This window comes from Centruroides vittatus, unplaced genomic scaffold (genome assembly GCF_030686945.1).
Source record: "Centruroides vittatus isolate TY-2023 unplaced genomic scaffold, ASM3068694v2 contig_964, whole genome shotgun sequence".
Taxonomy (NCBI): Eukaryota; Metazoa; Arthropoda; class Arachnida; order Scorpiones; family Buthidae; genus Centruroides; species Centruroides vittatus.
The window spans coordinates 278,461-302,901 of record NW_027122640.1 but is presented as its reverse complement, the minus strand read 5'-3'; the positions used below and the strand labels follow the sequence as shown (position 1 = coordinate 302,901).

The 24,441-nt window shown below is 29.0% G+C and overlaps 1 protein-coding gene across 3 annotated transcripts in view; it reads left to right on the top strand.

Annotated features, from left to right (window-relative positions):
- The window catches only part of LOC136985399 (ubiquitin carboxyl-terminal hydrolase 48-like), a 70,552-nt gene that overhangs the window by 18,629 nt on the left and 27,482 nt on the right, over positions 1-24,441 (top strand). For all 3 annotated transcript variants that reach the window (XM_067282668.1, XM_067282669.1, XM_067282667.1), the window contains 19 exons: positions 604-724; positions 834-893; positions 2,380-2,467; positions 2,545-2,641; positions 2,710-2,767; positions 2,848-2,972; positions 3,041-3,149; positions 6,858-7,074; positions 7,150-7,332; positions 7,396-7,503; positions 8,603-8,715; positions 15,333-15,408; positions 15,480-15,588; positions 15,660-15,708; positions 15,790-15,833; positions 15,905-16,021; positions 20,724-20,869; positions 20,939-21,031; positions 21,138-21,262. In XM_067282668.1, the coding sequence (XP_067138769.1) occupies positions 604-724; positions 834-893; positions 2,380-2,467; positions 2,545-2,641; positions 2,710-2,767; positions 2,848-2,972; positions 3,041-3,149; positions 6,858-7,074; positions 7,150-7,332; positions 7,396-7,503; positions 8,603-8,715; positions 15,333-15,408; positions 15,480-15,588; positions 15,660-15,708; positions 15,790-15,833; positions 15,905-16,021; positions 20,724-20,869; positions 20,939-21,031; positions 21,138-21,262 (2,038 nt within the window). The remainder of the gene's footprint in view (positions 1-603; positions 725-833; positions 894-2,379; positions 2,468-2,544; positions 2,642-2,709; positions 2,768-2,847; positions 2,973-3,040; positions 3,150-6,857; positions 7,075-7,149; positions 7,333-7,395; positions 7,504-8,602; positions 8,716-15,332; positions 15,409-15,479; positions 15,589-15,659; positions 15,709-15,789; positions 15,834-15,904; positions 16,022-20,723; positions 20,870-20,938; positions 21,032-21,137; positions 21,263-24,441) is intronic.

Genomic DNA, 24,441 nt, shown 5'->3' with positions numbered 1-24,441 from the left:
AACAAAGTTATAATTTTCTTAACTTAATGAATACAGTTTTTTAATTACAAAAGATAACATTTTAATAAAAGTATAATACAATTAACATTAAAAGATACAAAAAGCCTTTTTGTTGAGTTAGTTCTGGCTTTTTCAATTCTTTGTCATTTGATTTTTTTTAATCAATGACAAAGAATTGTTTGACTTAAAAAACTGATAAAGCCAGCATTTTTTGTATATTTTAGTGCTAATTACATCACAAGTTTTTATTAAAATGCTGCTTTTTATAATTGAAACTGCATTCATTAAGTACTATACAATATACAGGACAAACTTCATTCTAGTGATAATTTTTCAATGGCTACAGTTTTCTGATATTCTTACATTTAAATTTTTGAAAGTTTGTTCGTATATCTTTATTTTATTGTTTATATATAATCTTTCCTGTTGATATTATATACATAATATGATAGAAATATTCAAACTTCTTTCCATATTTGTATCTCTTCAAGTAATATCTGCTCTATTTAATTTTAAAAAATGGATGAAACATTAACTTTTGAACATTTTATTTAATATATATTATTATTACTTTTATTTATATAGTAATAATTATTTTACCAGACGAAATTGTAAAGGAAATCCACATTGCCTATATGGTTTGGGAGAAAGAAGTTGGTTGCAAGAAATTGCTGATGAAGATTGGCATGAAATAGATGATCCAAATTCTGAACGAAGACCGAAAGTATTTAATGTTTTAAGAATTTTTTTAAAAATATTATAAAATGTTTATATAAAAATTATATCTGTGTGGGTACATATATATTTATATATATATTTTTTGTTATTTCAAGGATTCTTTTGTTGGTTTAAAAAATCTAGGAGCAACTTGCTATGTGAACAGCTTTCTTCAGGTATTTGAAAATTTAAAAACTTTTGTAATTAGAGAATTGTTTTGCACTAAATTAAATTATAAGTTGTTTTGATATTTAATATTTTCTCACTTAATTCACTTAATTTTTATATTTAAAATGGAAGTTATTATTTAAATTTGCACACCAGCAGTTAAATTGTGTCTATTAATAATAATTTTTTGATAGGATACAACACAACAGTGGATTGTTTAAGGCAACCAAAACAAGTACTGTTGTATCGTATTCTTACATAATTATGTCAAGTTTTGTTTATTTTTATGACTACCCTCAAAAAAATAAAAGTCATATACAGTCAAACCTGTTTTTATGCGGTGGATAGGGACCGCATAAAAAAATGCATTAAAAAAATCGCACAAAACTTCACGAGTGGCTATAAAAAATAGTTTTCGCAACACAATTAAAAAAAAATTTTTTTATGTGGTCCCTATTCACTGCATAAAAAAAAAGTCTCACATAGAAAATAACTCGTTTTAAAATCGTAGTCTTAGTTTCTAAGGAAATTACTTTCCTCTTTGCTTTGTTTTTGCCCTTATTCATTTTCAGGGATTATGTCTAAACATAAAATAAAAATTCTAAAATTTTATATCTAAATAGAAAAAATAATACAGTACATTTCTTTCAATTTACGCTTTGAAATGAATCTTATCTTAATGGTCCAGGAATGTGAAAATACTTTGAAGGTTTAATTAACGTAATTAAAACACATGTAAAATTTATTGACAACAGATGTCAGCACTTGACTGCATCGTCTTGTCTATCGTCTGTTTTACATATTTTTGTCTAGGTGGTGTTTTGTTGACTTAAAAAATAAATTATTTTATTTTTTGCATATTCATGCAATAATATTGCTATAATAAGTTAATTTATGCTATAGTAAGTCAACGTGAGACATGACAAAATGCATGACACTAGTCGCCAACTATACCGCACAAATAAAAAAATCGACCAAAAAAAAACCGCATAAATAAAAAATCGCATAAAAACAGGTTTGACTGTATATCAAATGTGTGTAAAAAAGTCGTAATAATTACTGTTTTGCATTTTGCAGGATTTTATGTTTTTCCAGAATGATATTAAAGGAAACTAATATGCAAAATGTAATAGTTAAAATTGTAGTTATTGATTTGAAACAGGATTTGTAAGGATAATGCATTCTGATATGTGTAAAAGACTGAATCATTTACAAGTTGAAAAACTGAATTATTTGTGGACATAATCAGCAATAATTTTTAAAATTACATATTAAAACTTTAAATAAAATGCATAAAAATAGATATGGTAAATTAATAAATGAATTTTTTTTTGTGTTATAATTGTGCTTTTGGGATATATGCTAATTTATTTTTGTTTTTTTTATATAATTATTATAGAGTGATCAATTGAATGTTTATTTATGGTATCTCATCCACTGTAATTACAAAAGGAAAAATTACATTTTATGTATGCAATATTCTATATGTTACAGGTATGGTATCATAATCCAGCTTTTAGAAAGGCAATTTATCAGTGGAAAGCAGATGACGATCCTCAAGAAATAGAGGCAAAAATGAAGTGTAATTATATTAATTAGTCATTAAAACAAATGGAATAAAGTATTTATTAGATATTAATGATTTTATTAATTTTTAAGGTGCTGAAACAAAAAGTGAATCAACTTCTTATAATCCTTCTTCTTGCATTGGTCATTTGCAATTAATATTTTCTTTTCTTCAATTTAGTGTAAGAAGGTAAATTAATTTTAAATTAGTTTTATATACAAAAATAACAAATATTGAAATATTCATATATTTAAAAGTTACATCGATCCTTCACAATTTATAAACTATTTGGGCTTGAATGCAACTCAACAGCAAGTATGAATTTTTTTTTTTTTTAAATTTCATGTTTAGCCAAGTTAAATTATATTTATTAAAATATTTCTTTCATAATGTAGGATGCCCAAGAATTCAGTAAATTATTTATATCATTATTAGAAGGCAAACTTTCATATCAGAGTAATCCTGCTGTAAGCAATATTGTGCAAGAACAGTATAGTGGAGAATATGCCTATATCACTAAGTATGAATCTGTTAAAGCAATTTAAAGACTCATACTTCTTACTTAAATTGATAAACTGCTTGTTACAGGTGTCGAAATTGCTTGAACGAATCGACATATCCTTCTTTATTTTATGAACTTGATCTAAATATTAAAGGACATAAAGACATCTATTCATGTCTTGATGAATTTTTAAAGGTAAAGTAGCAAAATTTACTCAAATAGAAGTATGTATGTGTTTTTGTATTAGGGGATTGATGCTATTAAACTTTGTGATTAAAGGTCAAGGGAGTGGGAAGGTAATGGGAGTTGTATGTATCTCCAGTATTGTCAGATGTAATGACGATTTTACTCATTGTTAGCATTTACAATTTTTTGTAAAACCCATTCCTACTCTCAAAATTAAGTTTTTTGTCATTTTATAATAGTTAAAAATATAAAAATTTTAAAAATAAAATACGATAATAGATGGCACCATCAAAATTTTAAATGTTGGGAAAGTTGAGCAATTTGTTGCTAATTTATTTTTTAGACGTCTTAACTATATTTGCTCCAAATTACATTTTCATTTTCATTTTATTGTGGATGCATTGAAAATTTTAATTAAGTATTTTAAGGCAAAATAAAGGTTTCATTAAGATGATTTTACATTGATAAATAGAGTTGCCTAGAAAGTTTTGTTGCTTTTAATATTGTAAGTTCAATATATTTTTGAATCTTAAATTATTTACTTACAATTAAATGTTTTCTAATTACATGGAATTTTGTTTTGAATCAACTTTTATGTTTAGAGTAGTTTGTTTTTTTATTCAAAGTTGATGTTAGAATGAAAGATTATTTTACAACATTTAAATTTTTAGTTAAAAAGGTAGATGGTGTATTTGCAATATAAAAATACAGAAGAAACTAAGTTGTCTTCCTTCCCATCCTGTCCAATCCCAAGAACAAAATTGGACAGGACAAAAAGGAAGACAACTTAGTTTCTTTATTTTTATATTTAAACTTTTGTTCAAATGAATCACAAAATTGTTTAAAATTCATTCATTTATAATTGTTTATCCCACATAAAGTAGTATGATGTATTTTGAGATATATTTGGAAGAGAAGAATTTAAAAGCTTAAGGAAATATTTTGATTTATGATGATTGATTTTTTTAACTTTATTATCTTTTTTAATTTTGAATAAGTGTGGTGTTACTAAATAGAATTAATAAATGAGTACTTTATGTGGTGGTCAAAAATAAACTGAACTTTTAATATAGCTTTATTTTGTTAATAGTATAAATATTTACAGAAAATCCTCTTTAAAAGTAAGCAATTTCTATAGCTACACATTTCTGCCAACGTTTATATCATTTGTGAAAACAGTCCTGGAAGAGCATTTGTTACTGCAGCTTCTATATGCCTTCATCAGATATTCCTGGTCAAATTTTTTCAACTTCTTATTTCTTGCCATCAAAGACTTCTATCTGTTTCCTAAAATGAAAGAAAATTTGAAAATTTTCAGACTTCAATCACAACAGAAATAGAAACCATAATAAGAATCCATAAAGATATCTCAAAGAATAACTTCAAGGACTGCTTTGACAAGTGCTATAGATATAGGCAGAAGCATTTAATTACAGTAATTTAGTAGTAATAAAGTAGTATAGTGTACAAATTTATATGTTGTGTAATATGCTAAACCTGTGCCAAAATTTGTTTTATTTTTGGTTCTATTATGTCTATATATATATCTAAGCCAATTTTAATAATTAGATCTCTGAATGCCAGATTTTTTTCAATGAGCAAGCTTTGTTATCAATGAAACTATTTAATTTGGTCTAGAGATAGGTAATTAGGCAATCATTTAGTTATTAATAATTGTATTAATTTTATAATTAAATTTAATACTTTAGAATATTTAAAAAAAAAGCAACTTAAAGCAGAACTTAAACCTGCAACTTCTGCTTACTGTGCAGATGCATTTCCAGTTATGCTACATAGACTTCTGTTTGATCTTTGATTCCAGAACTGTTCATTTGAACCATGTGTCAATCATACCAACTGACCTGTATAATTAGGTAGTTGATGGTTAATCATCTATGTCAGGGGTGGCGAACCTATGGCATGTGTGTCCAAAGTGGCACATAAGAGAAATCATCTGGCATGTAATGTATCATATGATTTCTGTTTTTTTCAATCATCCTTTCTGTTTATCACCTGATCATCCTTTTTTCAATCAAATTTTTAACATTTATTCAAATTAAAGCGTATTCGTTTAATTTCTTTAAATATCATTATTTGAAATCTAAGACTTTGGCATGCATTAACATCTTTAAAGCTAGGTATGCTTACAATATGGCACGTGGACTCAAAAAGATTTGCCATCCCTGATCTATGTTTAGACTAAATTACTTAGTTTTACTGATTAAAATCTAGTCTGAATATAGCTAAAAAAACTGATATGATTATATATAATATAATATTTTAAATATAATATATATTATATTTAATTCAAAAAATAGTTAATGTTACCTATGGTTCCAAGATGGCACTGCTTCTGGTCGCCATCTTGACTTAGTATCGAGACTGCGCTGTAACTGGTTATTTGATTGGAGATCATGTGACTCCAAAACTAAATTAAACAAAATATTACTCACATTAATCCATTTGTTTTTTTATCCTTCCTACATTTCTTTCCAACCTTGTTATTTTCCTCTTTACTAGTTGTAGGTCTTTTCTTCACTGATCTTGTCAATTCTTTTACACTTGTAGACAAACTTTTCCTTGATTTTGTATTCATTTTTGATGTTAACTTGTTCATTTTTCTTTTCCAATTCCTGAGTTTTATTCTTATTTATATTTGAAACTGGTGCAGACGAAACAGTTTCAGGTTAAAGCCATTTTGGTGATTTTCCAGTACCAGGATATATCATAGTCAAATGTTTTGCATAAAAATGATTTGACTAATCGATGCTTGCATTTTTAGATATACCTGCCACAATAGCTGAATTAGTAGCAGTACATTTGAGACAAAGATAGTGCCAAATGAAGGACAGAGGACACCCCCAAGAAATATTGCCAAATTTGCTCTGAAATGTTCCTACAAATGCTAAATATTTAGTTCCAAATCTACTACATCTTAGAAAATAATATTTTTGGTCACTTCGATAGTATAATTTACATGTATTAGCACATGATTTACATACTGATTCTATTTGTTTAATTCCTAATTTCACTGCAAATTTAAATGCATTAGCAATATCATGTTCCAACCCAAATTCCAAATATTCATTTTCTATTAGCTGATTGAATTTGCGAGTAGTACATATTGACCAAAACACATCAGAATTTAGGTCTACAAAGCTCATTTTCAAGTTATTAACAATAATCTAGAACGAATGAATTTTGCAAATATTTAAGATTAGATTTAAAAACTATATTTGAAATTTGTAATTTTTAAAAATATATTTACCAATTTAACAAATAAATCCAAAAAAATTATGTGAAAAGTTTTAAAAAATCCAACAATCCTACAACGCAACACTGTCACGTTTGACTTGCAACCGGATAATTTGCATAAATCCAAGTCAAACTACGAATCACACAGTCTTGCCTTATAAATTTGCATATTACTTTGCAATCTCTTAATACATCATGTTTATCAAATTTCCATATTTAGTCACTACATTATCAGTCCGCTCCCTCTATCTTCATTACCGCACTCATCACCAATTCGAGATTACTGGAAGCGCCACCATCTTGGAACCATAGGTAACATTAACCCAAAAAATTAATAAAAATTATAGCTAATTTCTGAGAATTTTAAATTAAATATTAATTTTATTTAATTATTAAAACAGTATTTTAAATATATATATAAAATGTTTTTTACATAAAAATCTAGCAATTTTATTATTTTAGGAAGAAGAGCTTGATGGAAGCAATCAATATTACTGCAGCTATTGCCAAAATAAACAGAATGCAACGCGTGCCATAAGACTATTACGCTTGCCTAAACTTCTCAATTTACAGCTACTAAGATTTGTGTTTGACCGTCAAACGGGTTGTAAAAAAAAACTTAATTCCTATATACAATTCTGTGAAGTTTTGGATCTGAGTAAATATGTACAAAAACCAGGTAAATAATTTTCTGTACTATAATAAAAGATTACCTTTAGTTTTAGTACAGATAATGGAGACTTTATTCTCTTAGAAAACTCTGTATTATATGACCTTTATGCTGTACTGATTCACCAAGGACCTAGTGCGTATTCTGGCCACTATGTGGCTCACATTCAAGATAGGATATCTGGTGCTTGGTTTAAATTCAATGATGAAACAGTTGAAAGAATGGAAGGAAAGAAACTTCAGCTTGGTACAGAAGAAAATTTAACAGGTACAACAATAAGAATTTAAAAGAATTTTTCTATTAAGTTAAACTAGAAATTTTTAATTTCAGATAATTCAACTAAAACTAATCCTAAAGCACCTAAATTAACGAAAGGAAGCCATGCTTCAAACAATGCTTACATGTTAGTCTATCGATTACGAGATGATAATTATAAAGGTAAACATAATTTGTATGAATTGCTTTTCTTACTTTAAGCAATAATAGGATCAAATCACCAATTTTAGTCACTTTTAACATATTTTGTTCCATTAACTCTAAATATTTCTTCCAAGTTCATTGTGAATTAATTTGGATCAAATTTTTTTCATTCAGTTTAAATTATGTAGTATGAGAAAGTTGCAACAGCATAAAAATTATTTTGAAATAAATATTAAAGAAAGAAATCCACAAATGTCCAGTTACAGCCTTGTAATTAAAAGAATCATCTGTATTATGAGTAAAATGTGTTTATATGGTTATTGTTGTATGGCCAAAAATTATCATCTGTATGATCATTACTTAGCCATATAGATGAGTATTTTTGATTATAATTAAAATAAAAATAAATGAAATTTTTATTATTTTCATTATTTTAATATAAGCAAACTAAAAATTAAGCAGTCAAACTGATGGCTTGACCCCACTAGTTTATTACTATTTATTTACTGTAATATTACTGTTTGTAGAGCTTGTAATTACTGCATTTGACATATAAGTTATTATTTTTTCACTTAAGTTGACTTACTATTTTTAACATTGAGTCAAAATTGCCTTGTAAAAAATGTCTAGTGAAACTGATTTTTTTTATTTTTATGCATTTTGATGTATATAAAATTTGTGTCTAACACATGGACTGTTTATTGCCTGGAAAAAAAAAATTGAAACTGAAGAATTAAGTGATTCAATTTCATCACAGCTGTGTACTATCTGAAACAATACTAGATAATTTATGGCAATTGCCAAAGCTAATTACACTCCATTAGGCTGTTATTTCCATTATTTTATATATATATATATGTATATTCTATATATAAAAAAAAAGTCTTTGAGATGGAAATAATAATTTTCACATAGCTATAATTGTTTTCAGACTTTTCTTTTTTTTAGTAGTTATATTATAGCAGATGATAATTTTTCATTTTAACAAAGTAAAGACATTCTTATAAAACATATAATAGACAAAGAATAGACGAACAATAGAAATAATAAACAAACAATTTTGGAATTGAATTGAAATTCTGTATTTTATGTTATATTTACATATAAGTGTTTACAGAATATCCAGCAGACACTTCTGAAGAGTGGGATCTACCAGAGTATTTGCAAGAAGCCGTAGTTGAAGATAACAGCAAATTTGAAGAATGGGTTGCTGATTTGGCTGTTATGAGGGTAAGTTATTTGTGAAGTTTTAACTAAATAAAATAAGTTAAGTTTTTTCCTACATATTTTGAGACATGAAAATATTTATTTATGTATTTGATTGAACAATCAAATATATAAATAAATTAATTGGAAGAATATTACCTTAAAAAATATTTTATTTTCTTCTGAATAAAATAAATATTATTCTTACATTTACAAAAATAAGAATATTTGCTTTATGAATTATTATTTACATTGATACAGCAATATAATATATCAAAAATAAATGGTTTTGATGCTTTTCCTGTTTTCTTGTTTTTTATTAAATCATAATTTTAAAAAAATATATAAACTGAAAACTAAATATAAATGAAAGTTTCAAGTTGTCTTATAAACTTTTTCTTTCTTTTCTGTTTATAAATAAAATAAAACATTGACTCTGCTAATGTTAACTGTGTTTATGAGTTATAAAGAATAATTTGTAAACTTCAAACTTTTATTTTTATTTGGTTTTTAATTTCTAATATACAGTTGACTCCGCATAAGTTGACACCTCCAGGAGAAGTGAAAATGTGACGACTAAAGCGAAGTTGAAAAAAAAAAACCACAAAACTACAGTTAGGAAAATACAGTAGTGCGTTATACAGTAGTATAGGCTTACAATACACTGTGTTCTCCATTTACAATTACTCTGTAGATGAAAAACTGAAAAATTCGTTTAGTGTTGTTTGTTTTGAGCACTTAACTGTCTCGACTTTCTTTTTCAATGATCACAAACGCCTTGAAAACATCATCTTTGCAATTGTCAATTGTTGGCAAGTAACGTCTAAGGATTCTTAATGCCTCTAGTGTGAGAAAATGCAAAATTGGATTCTGGTGTGATGTTGATGTAGATTGTATATTTTCTTTCTGTTTATCTGCTATTATTTTATACATAAAAATACATAAAATCGTTAAGCATTTTTATTAATATATATATATATATATATGTCGTATTATTTTGCAGTCGTAGTCGTGGGGTCGAGTGTAGGGTTAGCAAGACAAAAGAAAATTGGAGACCATAAAAACACGTCCGTTCACTTTCAGGTCCTCACTCGAACTCTCCTTTATTCTTTATTGGTGTTGTTAACCTCATTCCAAAAGGGGCGAGATTAACAAAGTAAATTACAGAAAAATATACAAAAATATATACAAAATTTAAAATATGTTAAATGCCCCCCTCCTGAAAAGGCGACATCATGGAGCCTCAGGGAGGTTGGGCTGGGTGTTATACAATTTATCGGCTTGAACTCTAAAGTTGGTTGGATTATAATACGGTATAATTTTATCTACATTTACAATATCAGTTAATTTATTTAATGATTGGACAGGTCTGTCTATTTCTACGTTACAAGGAGATACTATCTTTAATATGGTGAAAGGTCCATGATACTTTGGAGCAAGTTTTCCTTGGTCGGGATGGAAAAAGGTTTGTAGTAGTATTTGGTCTCCTACTTTGAAGTTTGGAGTTTGGTGTTGACTATTATATTTATCTCTGTTTCTTTCATGAGCTATTTCGGTTCTTTCAGTGGCAATCTTACGTGCTTCACTGAGAGGGGGATAATTCAAGTTGTCAGGTGAATCGGGGATTTCTCCGTACATTAAAAACATTGGAGGGAATCCTGTTATAGTATGAGGCGTTTGATTGTATTCTTTCACAACGTCACGTAACATTTGAGTCCAGGATCGTTTTGGATTCTCTGAATATTTTATTCTTAGTCTAGAGACAAGTGTGGCGTTTAGTCTCTCAACTATCCCGTTGTGCTGAGGTCGCTGAGTACTTGTTAGATGTTGTTTGATTCCATTCTTTTCTAAATATCTTCTGAATCTAGAGGAGGTAAATGAAGGTGCTCTATCTGTTAGTAGACGTTTCGGGCTGCCTGTCTGTAATATTTTGCCTAGACAATCTATGTAGGCGTTTATAGAAGTAGATTTGGATGGAAAACACCAAGCAAACCTAGAAAAGTGATCGATGGCAACATGAAGGTAGCCTTTAGTAGATCCGTATCTTTGCATTCCAGAGACAGTGTCCATAGATAACATGTCAAATGGAGCTTTTGATGAAGGTAAATCACCTAACAAGCCAAACCTTTTATGGTTGTATGTCTTTGCTTTCTGACAAGCATCACAATGTTTAACAAACTCTACAACATCGTTGATGACATTCGGCCAATAGTAACGTGGACTAATTAGTTTCAGCATCTGTGTTATACCTGGGTGACCATAGTGTGCATGTGCCCTGGATAGCACCTTGTATTGAAGCGATGGAGGTATGACTTTCTTTGTAAATCCCTTCTTTCTGATACAGATTACATCTTCACGATCTCGGAAGAATTTGGGTGAGGTGAGTAATGAGGTATCCTGGTTGGAAAGGACTTCCTCAGTGGTAACAAAATGGCTCACGGGGGCTCTGGATAAATAATCAGCTTCTACATTCTGGCTTCCCTTCTGATGTTTAATATCATACTGATACATGCTTAGTTTCAAAGACCATCTAAATAACCTTCCAGATGGGTTTTTTATACCTTTCAGCCACTGTAAAGCCTGATGATCAGTGTGTATGGTGAAATAGATATCATGAAGATAAAAGTGAAACTTTTCAATAGATGCTACAATTGCAAGGCATTCTCTCTCACTAATGGTGTAGCTTTTTTCATATTCACGTAAGGACCTGGAGAAATAGGCAATAGGAAGTAATCCTTTAACAGGGTGTTCCTGTTTCAAGATACTCCCTATACCATCTCCGCTAGCATCTGTATAAAGATGTGTAGGAAGCAAAGGGTTATACATGTTTAAGATGGGTCTGGAGATAAGTGCTCTTTTTAATTTCTCAAAAGATTCTTGACATTTAGTCGTCCAAACCCAGTTTTGATTTTTCTTTAGGAGCTTATTTAGAGGAGCTCTTAAATTTGCATAATTTGGAATAAATCGATGGTAATGGTTTATGGACCCTAAAAAGCCCTGTAATTGTTTGATATTGGTTGGACATTTTAACTTTTGTATTGTTTCTATATTTGGTAATGAGGGGGAGTAACTTTCTGGTTTGATGTTGAACCCAAGATAATTAATTTCAGATCTAACAAACTGACATTTTTTAAGATTTAAGTAGAGACCCTCCCTTGAACATAATTCAAATACTTGTGTTAAATGTTTTAGGTGTTCGTCCACGTTCTGACTAAAAATTAACAAGTCATCAAAATAATTGATGAGAAAAGGAAATCTATATTTATTTAGGATATTTTTTAGAACTAGCTGAAAAATCTGGGGTGAAGTCTTTAGGCCAAATGGTAAACGATTCCACTGGAAATGACCAGAATTCGTTACAAAGGCAGTTAGTTCTTTGTCTTCAGAATGGAGAGGAACCTGCCAATAGGCTGACAGAATATCTACCGTAGAAAATATTTTCGCACCTATAAGTCTATCCAGTAGCTCATCTATTCTGGGAATAGGTTCATTGTTAACTTTAATCCTCTCGTTTAATTTCCTATAGTCCATACATAATCTAGTTTTTCCCTCATCTCTTTTCTTGGCTAATGTGACTGGGGCAGCGTAAGGGGACGACGATGGTTCAATCAATCCCGACTTTAGCAATAGTTCCACCTGTCTATCAATCTCTTCCCTATCACGGTAAGATGCTCTGTAAGGTTTTAAAGTTATGGGTCTTTCGTCTTTAAGTAATATTCTAGGGGAAGCTATTTTTAGGGCTGGCACTGAAAACTTCTCAGCAGAAAAAACTTCCCGAAATCCTAAAACAATGCTCTTTAGCTTCTGCTTCTGATCATCCTTCAGATTAGGGTTAACAACATCCCTAATGTTAAAAATATTTAACAGAGATTCCTTTAAGGAAGTAGAACTATTCCTACCCCTACAAGTTCCTGCTGCATTTTGAGCCAAAGGAGGTGGGAAGACAAGGTTAGGAGCCTGAGGGGTCTCCTTCTGATCTATCTTATATAAGCTATTACTATTTTTACTTATTCTATTACAAAAATGATTAATGTCTCTACTATAGTAACTATTTGTGGAACTAGAGTGATTTGAACGTACTTCAAAAGTATTAGGATCTAATGCTAGGATAGTCTGATTTTGGGAGATCTGATTAAGACTAGAATCTATGACAAGACTAAATTTTCTAATGTCTGGATAAGATAAAATTAAATAAGGGAAATACCTGGATACTACATGTAAAGTAATGTTTTTTGTCAGGTTTCCAATCTTAAGAGGGATTGATACATTAGCCATGCTTGTGGTAGATCCTGCAGCTGTAGTGATAATCTTCACATCCGATTGGTATTGAAAGTATTTGGATAAAGTATCTAATAGTTTTTGGGATATAAGGCTGATGGAACTTCCTGTATCGATGAGCGCAGGCATCGTCTTGTTCTCCATTGAAACAGTTAGTAGTAGTCAAGATGGTGAAGTTGGTTCTGCCTCATTTGCTTCAGATACCTTGTGGACGTCTCTGTGAATAGGAGCTGAATATCTTTGGGGACAGTCTCTTCTCCAGTGCTGTGCTGGTAATCCCTGCTGATAGCAAAAACGGCAAGGGGATGGCGGTCTGCTCATGTGATGTACCAAATTTCTGTACTGGGGTTGACCCCGTGGTGGAATCCAAGATGGCGTCGTTTTCTTTGTGTGCGGCCATGACAGTATCTGGTTTTTGGCAAAGTGTTGGGATCCTGTGTAATTTTCTCGATTCGGTTTAGTTGCCGGATGATTTTCTTTCTGGGTCTTCGGCGGATGATCTGCTTCTTCTTGAATTTTTATTAACTTAGTAGCCTTCTGAAGCCATTCGACAGCGGTGGCTGGCGGTGCGGCTATCATATATTTTCTAATTTCCGCATTTATGCCGGCATTGAGACCTGTAATGGTCTGTTGCATGTTTAACTTAGCTTTTTCCGCCAAGGAGGTTTTGTCCCTATAGTAAGTTAAGACATCTTCATCTCGCTGGTGTTGTCGATTTACAAAATCGGTGAAGTAATCTTCTTCTTCCTGTGGAAAGTACTCGAGTAATTTTTGTTTAATTTTGTTCCAATCCGTTTCCTCTACTAAATTTTCACAAAAATAGTCGAAAGCTTCATGCTGTAAATACTCTGGTATGTAAAAGTGGAGCTCTTGTTCGTCAATCCTTTGTCTCGCCGCTTGCTTCTCAAACAGTCTCATCCACGAAGTTAGACTTAGCTTTCCACGTGGGTTAAACGGAATAAGATTTAGTTTAGGAGGAGAGGTAGAACTACCTGTTTCTGGGATGGATTTGTCTCTAGATTTACTCATTGCTGGATAAGGTAATCCTGTCGACTCTTATAAATTGTCGTATTATTTTGCAGTCGTAGTCGTGGGGTCGAGTGTAGGGTTAGCAAGACAAAAGAAAATTGGAGACCATAAAAACACGTCCGTTCACTTTCAGGTCCTCACTCGAACTCTCCTTTATTCTTTATTGGTGTTGTTAACCTCATTCCAAAAGGGGCGAGATTAACAAAGTAAATTACAGAAAAATATACAAAAATATATACAAAATTTAAAATATGTTATATATATTTATTATATTTATTTATTATTATAAATAAATACAGTAGAGCATTGCTTATCCGACCCCCGATTAGACCGACCGCGTTCTAGTCGGCAAATTCAAATGTCTGCTAGTGATGTGGCGCTACAATATTTGGTTATGTCTTGGCTACTTTAATATTATTTTTGTTAAATTTTTGCATGTTTTAGCTGGGAGCACTGGCTCGACCATGAAAGAGAGGCTAGTATTTAAACCAGGCCTAATACACTATACTAATAATGTATTTTTTCATACTTTTCGGTTATCTGACTTTTCAGTTATCTGACCAACCCCAGTCTCCAATTAAGTCGGATAATCAATATATAGCCAATCTTACCCATTTTCACTGGGTCTAAGAATTAGATCATTCTCTTCTGAGACTAATTAGAGAATTTTTAGATGGTTCTAAAAATATGTTAGATTTTCTGCAAAAATGTAAAAAACTACATATAAAATAGTACTGTAGAAGCCAAGTTCTTTTGGGTAATCCTTAACCCTCTCCCTCACAGGGGAATTTCCAAAAATCCCTTCTTAGTGTGCATTCTCATGATGTACCCTAATTGTGTACTAAATTTTAACTTTTAACTTCTAAACGTTTGGGTTTTATTATTATTATCAACCTATCTCAATTATATTATAAGATTAATCATTATTATCATATTTTAAAATGAAAGTGTAAATTTGATTGTTGAATTGTTGGAAGCTAAATAGCTTCCAACAATTAAATTTACACTTTCATTTTGATTGATTGTGAATTTATTCATAAAAAATTTCAAAAAGTAATGATTTATCAATAAGAAATGATTTACAATTTATAATTAAATAATTTCAAGTTTTATTTAGTAAAATTGCCAGTTTATATCTTATAGTTTAGTTGAATCATTACAATATACAAATTCCAAAAACCAAATAAAAGCATCTTAATTAAAGAAGCCTCATTTAAATGAAAGACAAATTATTTCTTACATGATATATTAAAAATAGATAATAATAATAATGTTTTTATTTACTTATAAAAGTTTTCTTTTGAACTTCTTACAAAAATATTTTAATTTTCTAGGAACAAAATGTAATGACAGGTAAAGCAAGACAAATGGAAATAAGGTCTTTATATGAAATTCTTCCAGTAAAAGAAGGTAATTTTATTATAATAACTATACAAGTGTTTTAATTTAAATGAAAACTTGTATTTTAAACCTTAACATAGGTATGCCTTATGAGTGGATCAATATAGATTGGTTAGGAAAATGGCTCACCAGTGACACAGGAAATATCTTGCCCATCGACAATTCTCAGTATTTCTGTGTGCATGGAAAGTAAGAATTCTAATTTCTAACTTAATTTTATTAATTATAATGATGAAAATTATATACTACTTTTAAAATAGGCTACATCCAGACCAAGTTACAAAAATGAAATGTATTAGTTTGGAGGCAGTAAGAATTTTTTAAATTTATATTACTTAAAATTGTTTAATATAATAACTATTATTTAAGTAAATTTTATTGATGATGTAGGCTGAAAAAATTTATGAGAAATATGGAGGAGGACCAAGATTTAGGTATTAAAATTTCTGAACAATTTCTATTTGGTTATTTCAATCTAACTAATTTATTCATTTTTATTTTTCAGTAACTTATCTCTCTGTAGAAATTGTGTTGAAATGAGATGTAAGTTACTTCGGCTGAAAGCCAAGATACAAGAAGAAAGCAAAATACTTACAAATCTCGTAAAGGCAAAAATTTCTGAGTATGTTTTTGTTATATGATATATGTCATAATTAAACAAAATTTTAAATAATAATCAAAACTTTCAGTAAAATTTCCAAAGCAAAGGAAATTTTACAAACTTCTATTTCTGAACTGTAGAAATATATTTTCTTTTATTTATTTTACAAGGAATAAAATCTGTTGTACAGATACTACTTTCTGAGAAAATAGTGTCTGTACAATAATAAATTCAGAAAAGAAAGAAGCAAGAATCGTTTTTTATCATTACCATGTTGTAGCAAAATTATGAGTGAACTTGCATTCATAATTGCAGGTTACTTTGCCTGTTGTATAACAACAGGCAAAGTAACCTGCAACATTAAACAGAATAAATTTCCTTTAATAAGACCTATATACAAAAGCATTTTTGCCTGAACTATAAGGCTTTTAGTTAAAAACTTTGAACATTAAGAACAACATTAGGTAATAGTTTCCTTTTGGAAAGTATCTAATATATAAAAATATTCAGGTTTATTCATAATTTTGCAAAATGATGCCAACATTAGAAAACATTTCTACTTCTTTTCACTTCTGAATATCAGGGGAAACAAGTGCCTGTACAACAACAAACTATATTCCTCATAAGATGCTAAAAAATAAAATGCATTTTTGAGTTTTTCAAATTTAATTTTTGCAAATTTCAAATTTATTGTGATATTGAGTATTTACTTTACAGCAATATATAGTTTTATAGCCCAATACAATATCAGTAAAAATGGTTTTGCAATAAAATATCACTGAAAGTTTTTTGTGTTGACAATTTAGCAATGAATGATAATATAAATGTATTGACAGAATGTTATAAGTATTATTAGCACTTTTCTAAATATTCTAAGAAATCAGTAGTAGCTATTAAGTGATGATGATAAAAGAGACAAAAATTTTTGATATATGTGAATAAATTTACTTTGTTTTATTAAGAATTAGACTGGAGAGAATCATTTCTTTAAAAAGCTGATTATCCACATGATTGATTACATACTTGAGCTGAATGAACTTTTTAATGTGCAAATCAGATGCAGCCATCAGCAATGATTGTCATCAGATGGTTTTACATCCTTTTCTACAAAATGGCTCAGTGAATGGACACATTAAATGAGAAATTAATAGAATAAGTTTATAATTTCCCAGAAATTTTTGATAAAAGGGAATAAAAAATATAAAGATGACAAATGATAAAAATAATAATAAATTGATGTTTTGATTTATTTTTACTAAGCCAAATAATTGCCATAATTAATCGGGCTATTAACATGCTGTAATTAATAATTGGAAACTAAGTAACTTGGTACTAGAGTAGACGTTAGGTGCCATCTCTTAAATTAACTATAATAATTTAATAATTTTTTAAATAATTCAGAACCATACCTCTAGTACCAAATTACTTACTGTATTTACTCATATATAAGACAAGGTTTTTATTCATTTTTCACTGCTTCAAAAACCTAGGTCATCCCATGCGCGCAAGTGAAGGGTTCTTTTCGTTTTTGCAATAATTTTTGTGAATGTATTTGCATTTTTTATCAGATGCTCATCCTTTGGTGTTTAAAAACAAAAGTATTTTATCTGGGTCATTTGAATCCTTCTTGTGTATTGTCAGGAGTAAAGATGAATAGCAATAGGAAGCAAAGCTTTTGAATTGAATTCCAAAATTACATGGGAGCATGATATAAGTTTTAATTCATTCCCATGTGAAAACAGATGATTATTTGGAAATCAGAATTTGGAGAAACTCATAAGTGTAATCAACGAAGAGTAAATTCAACTTTATGAATTGGCAAAAAGGTTCCTGATTGTCCGTCCAGCTTTACATGAACAAATTATGTTGTTGATTTTACAAGATTTTTCCTTGAAGTTTAAAATGCCAGTAATTTTTGCAGGACAATGTGTGCATTTATGTGCATTTGATAGCTTACTTGTGATTAAACGAAATAAAACTAGAATTGTATTAATAAATCTAATTTCCTTTATTTTGATCTCTAAAGTCACACCTTGTCCTATATGCGAGATCGTCTTATATGCGAGTAAATACAGTAGTTTCTAATTATTAATTATAGCATATTAAATAGCCCAACTAATTATGGCAATCATTTGGCTTAGTATATCAATACATCGGGTTTTGGGAAGTTAATATTTATACATTTATTTTTATTTACAAAGAACAGGCATGTCACCAGTGGCAGATCCAGTAGCCTCTACTTTCACTATCACTAAACTTAAAGCAAACACTATCAGATTTCATACTTTTAAGTTTGAAATCTGATAGTATTTGGTTTGAGTTTTACAAAGTTTCTGCTGTAATTTTTGCTGGTGATGATAAGCCAGAAGATTTGTAAGTACTTATGAATTAAGGGAAATAATCTAAAAATTTTTAATAAAGCAGAAATTTACTTTGGCAAGTAGAAGTGAATTTTAGAATGCCAATACATTTGCTAATCTGAACCAGTGCTAATCCAAATATCACTTAAATCAAACTAATTTTGTTTATTTTTCTACTAAATGTTCCAGCCAAAAGCAAAAAGAAGTTGCAGATTATTATTAAAATGTGACAAGTTTGTAAAATTAATAAGTAGAACTTATCAGAACAAAAAGTCTATTTTATTCATCTAATAGTGTTCCTGTGTGATAAGTTCTACTTAGCAATTTTGTGCTTACTCCTAAAGAACAAGAAGCAATCAAGTTGTAAAATTAATGTGAACTACATATTTCAACATAAATATATAAAGCAAATATGGTATAAAAATTTTTTTAAATGTGTCTTTATCTATAATCTATTTTTGATTTCCTTCTTTTTACATAGAATCAGGTTAAACCAAATATCTCACTAATCCAAACGATTCCATATAATTAATAATTAGTTTGTAATAGCAAGTGTATACTACTGTACTTGAGAATTAAGAAAAACCATTCAAGATCTCCAATAAAGCATGGATATTGATATTCATTTTAGTTTTCTCAGCATCTCTCTTCGATCTAAACACTAAAAACTTATAATAGAAGTATAATGTATAAGACTTTGTATAAATAAAGTCCATTATTTTTTTCTGTCAAATTAGTAAACCAGCATGTTTTAGCATTACAATCATTATTAGAGTTAAAATTATTGGAGAATGTAAGAATATTAATCAATTTATTTTAATGATTATTTTTATATTGTGTAACAAGCAATTAATTATGTTTAAATATTACTGTTCTAAATGTTTTTGGACTTTTGTCTCCTTTTAGAGCATGATTTTTAAGATATTGATCAGAAGTTTATTTTTATAATAATATTTAACTGTATACATTCAATGATTTACATTCTTTGGAATATGTAAATCAAGATCTTCAGTACTTATACAAATTTTAATGATCATTATAATAATTATTATTTTCAAACAGAATATTTATCAATTGCATTTCAGTACTGAATTACTAAAGATTATCTACTTATTTTCAGCCTTTTATTATCAATTTTAAATTATTAAATGGGATTTGTAAATATTTTAAATTAAATTGTACTACAGTATTAATAAAACCTTTCATGAAAAAATTTCTACATATCTATTTTAAGTATTAATTTCTTTTCTGATTTTATTTCTTAAACTATCTCAAACTTGTTTAAATTTAGATTTTAAAATTTTAATATTTTTGTTATACCCAGAAAAAATTACATAAAGTAATTTATTTATTTGGCTTGTGAATTTTTTAAACATTACATATCATGCATACAGTCTTTCAGCAAATAATATGTATTTGAATTAAATACAAAAAGGAACATTTTCAGCCTCTTTTAGAGGCCTGCATCAAGTATCAAACTTTACAAAACATTAGAGATTCTAATTTTATTCTAACTCTACAGAACATTAGAGATTCTAATTCTGTAGAGTTTGATGCTTGATGCAGGCTCCTAAGAGGCTAAAAACATTCTGTTTTATATTTAACTCAAATACATATTTGCTGGAAGATTGTACGCATGGTATATAGTGTTTAATTTATCTACATTTCAACTGTTGTAGCTTTTTGTCATTTGAATTTTTTTAAGGACTATTTTTCAAAATTTTAGTCTCTCTGTAAGAGGTTGGCTTTGATTTAGTTTATTACTTTAAGATAAATCCCTTTGATTCCCTGCTACAACAACCTGGTTTTTACAGATGCTAATAGTTTCTGAGATTACAACCTTAAAAAATGTTGTTTCCAAAGGATTCTGTGATGTGTGGTGGCAATTGGAATGTTGAAAATGCTACGTTTTCTCTGATGAATTTTCACGACAAGAAATTGTCTCTCAACTGTCAGTCACTTCTGGCAAAATGGGCCTTTCAGGATGAAGTGTTGCTTGATACTTTCTCTCATTCAATTGTGTCAAAGCATGCCGTTGCTCCAGTTTACAAAAAAATTGTCATTCAATTATTTAGAGATCAGAAATACTGTAGTGTGAAACTTGGAATATATTTTATTAATGTATTGTGATATCATCAAATTCTGTATTTATTCTTTTTTAAGAGAAAATTGTTTCTATAAATGATTAAAATGATATTTTTTCAGTTTAATATGGAAGTTTGAAATATTTTTTATTATTAAATTGAAAGAAATAAATGATCAATGTGTATAAAAAAAAAAGTTAATGTTTGATGATAAAAAATATTTAAAATAACTTTTCTCTTACAATGAATAATTAAATAGTTTCTATAAATTTATTTTAGTGAAGAAAATGCCTATTGGATAGGAAAATGTTCTCTTCGAAGTTGGAGAAGAATGGTTTTGGATCAGTATGAACATGATGATTTGGAGAAAACTAAAACTGAAAATACTTCTGAAATTTTTGATAATAATGAACATTTACTAGAATGTAAGTATTAATAAAATAATTGTGTATGTATAGTTTTATCAGAATATGAAATGTTTATTTAAATTTCAGCTGGAAATAATGATGACCCTTCCATTACACTTCAGGATGAAACTGATGATGAAGTTCCATTAGGATTTAATGAAGATCTCTTATGTGAACACAGTATGATGGATTAATGTTCTTAATAAATAAATATTATAAGTTTCATTTAAAGAATAATAATTTTTCTCAAAAGATTAATTCAATTTTATAAAAATTTAACTTTTAGATAATTTGTCAGTTGATGGAAACACTAGAAAATTAATTCCAGAGAAAGCTTGGAAAATATTTAAATATTATTTTCCTTTTGCTCCTGAATTTTCGAGGAATAGAGATCCTTGTTCTTTATGCTTGGTTAGTTACATATTTATTATAAAAAATTGCAGTGAACTGTCTAAATTCTGGATAATTGATATACAAAATTATTTAAAAGAAAGCCATTTTTTTAAGCAGTGTTTTCTTATCATGAATACAATTCTTATCTATTTATTCATAATTCCAAGTAACAATAGATAATGGTGTAAATGTACTGATTACTGCTACTATAACCTGACCACTACCTTTTTCAATACATTCTGATTATCATATACAAGCCATGTTTACTATATTGATATCTGGTTATTGTATTTGATGGATGAATAATTTTACATTAAAAAGAAAAAACCAAAATTGAACTTAATAATTTAATTAAAAAAATCCAACATTCTTTCTCTTCCATATTTACCAGATTTTAGATTTTCACTGTAAAATTTACTTTACTAATTTTTCTAAACATAATAATTTAAATTTGAGAAAGATATAATATTCTAGATTAATAAATTGTGTAAGTTAAAATAAATATTAATATTTAATTTATTTTTATTTAACAGTTTTATTTGCTCATTTTTCTGCCAGTTATATGAAAAATATATTAAGAGGTTTAGCACAAATTATGTTTTTTTCTTTATTATTACTATGTTGTGAATGTCATGCTCAGCTGATACTGATGCCAAGTGCTATGCTGGACTAAAGCCAAGGCATAGCAACCAAAACAAAACAAAAATAAGTGTCAGTGTGTGTGTCTGTATTCAGGAATTTCTTAACAATATGATGTATTCAATATAGTGGCCTTCTATAGTGTGATATATGTGTTTCTGTTCAACCATAATGTCCCCAGGCTTTTGTATAATGTATAATGTGTGTGGTATGACACCTGTAGAGGAGAGAATGACAGGTACAATAAGCACCCTATCCATTCTCCACGGATGCCTTATTTCTTGAGTGCGTTCTATACTTGCTGATTTTTTCAGTGCACGTGTACATTGTGAGTGTTTGGAATAGATGTGTCTATAATATGTGATTTTATTGTGTTTGTCAATGAATATGATTTCTGGTCTGTTGTGGTAAATAGTTTTATCTGTGATTATGGCTCTGTCATAGTACATTTTGTGCATGTTGTTTTCCAATACTGTCTGTGGAATGTATTTGTAGTACAGTTCATGGATGTCTAATAATTTGTGTTTGTTTGCAGTCTCTTGGTATATTATATTTGCTACTTGATTATATCTATCTAAATAATGTCTGTGCTAAGAGCTTGCAACCAGAAGTGGTGTGTTGTATAGTTTCTGGAATAATGTGACATTTTCTGCATGTCCGTCATTTGTGAGTGTTGTATCTTTGAGTTGTGTTTATATGTGTTTTCTGTAGTTTTTAGTATTTATGACTTGATTCTGTATGGCAATCAGGAACCCTTCCATCTTCCCAAATAGGCATCCCCGAGCTAACCAGCTGTTTGACGCAATTTTGTCAACAAAATCCTGGGCCAGGTCGTAGGGATGCCTGCTATGGAGTGCCTTTTGAGCCCACGATTGTTTAATGGTGTCTATGCTTTTTATATGTTGTGTCATGTCCATATGTTGTGAACGTAAGTTAAGTTTAATGTGTGTTATTTAAGTCTGCTAGAGTTACTGCTCTATGTAACTGTGATATTCCTTTATTATTATTTTTATTATATTATTATTATTATTATTATATTTTTTATAATTTGTTTCAGTTAATTTTATGACAATAACATGCTGTCAAATCTCAGTAATGCACTTCCTTAAAATAGTGTCATTTTTGTAAAGTGCCATTGAATATTTGTAATGGATTTTTTGTATAAATACTAAATAGAGAATCCTTCAGCATACATGAATGATTGAAAGTATACTTCTTCATTTCAAATGACATTATCGCTAATCTTGTGACTTCGAAACTCTCAAACTTGTATGAAGATTAATTACTATTGTTCCCATTCTCATTGTTTGAATAACTTCAGTTTAGTGCCTCACTCGATTAAGACTTAGTATGTACAGTCAAACCTGTTTTTATGCGCTCTTTTTATGTGCGATTTTTATTTGTGCGATTTTTTTAATGCGAATTTTTAATTTGTGCGGTATAGTTGGCGACTAGTCTCGTGCGATTCGTCATGTCTTACGTTGACTTATTATAGCTAAATAAACTTATTATAGCATAAATGCACTTATTATAGTAATATTATTGCACGAATATGCGAAAAATAAAATAATTTACTTTTTAAGTCAACAAAACACCACCTGGACAAAAATATGTAAAACAGACGATAGACCAGACGATGCAGTCAAGTGCTGACATCTGTTGTCAATAAATTCTATTTCGTACGGTTTTGAGTTATTTTCTATGTGAGACTTTTTTTATGCGGTCCCTGTTGACCGCATAAAAAAATTATTTTTTTAATTGTGTCGCGAAAACTATTATTTACAGCCATTCGTGAAGTTTCGTGAGATTTTTTTTAATGCGTTTTTTTTAATGCGGTCCCTATCCCCCGCATAAAAACAGGTTTGACTGTACTAAGGTATTTTCAAATATACAGTTCTGAGCATGCACGAAGACAATGGCTTAGAACATTGGCATACACAAACAAATGTGTTTTTGTTCTGTATCTTTAATGTATGCTTGAAAAGATTTTACTAGCATGCATTAGGCAGACCCTTGAGGTACCAGTTTTAACCTGTTTCTATTCAGATGAATGCATTCTTTTGATGAGAATAGAATCTGAATGCTTCAACACAGAATTGTTCATTGATGAAATTTTAAAAATGCCATTGAGACATGAAATCCATGAGTGATAATGCATCTTGATATATCAAGATGCATTATCACTGGCATTTGTAAATCATATCTTCATAACTTTAACAATGTTTGGTCCTAACATAATTGTTCAAATTGCTTTTATTTTGTTTTAGGTAAATAATATATTAACATTGATTGGTCTGTAGCTGTAGAATATTCATTGCTCACTGGCCAACATTCCAAAGACACATTTTGTGCATTGCTATGCTTTTGAAAATCAATAATTGAAAAATTTTGTTTTCTTTCAGCTGCTTTTCATTATAGGGTTGCAAGAGATTTTCCTCAGTTTCAAATGCATCATCTCTAATCAAATGTATTTGAGACAAAGATGTGTCATAACACTAGATATAATTTTTTGGTCTGAGACACTTAATGTATGTTCTAGAGGCTTTTTGTATATTAAT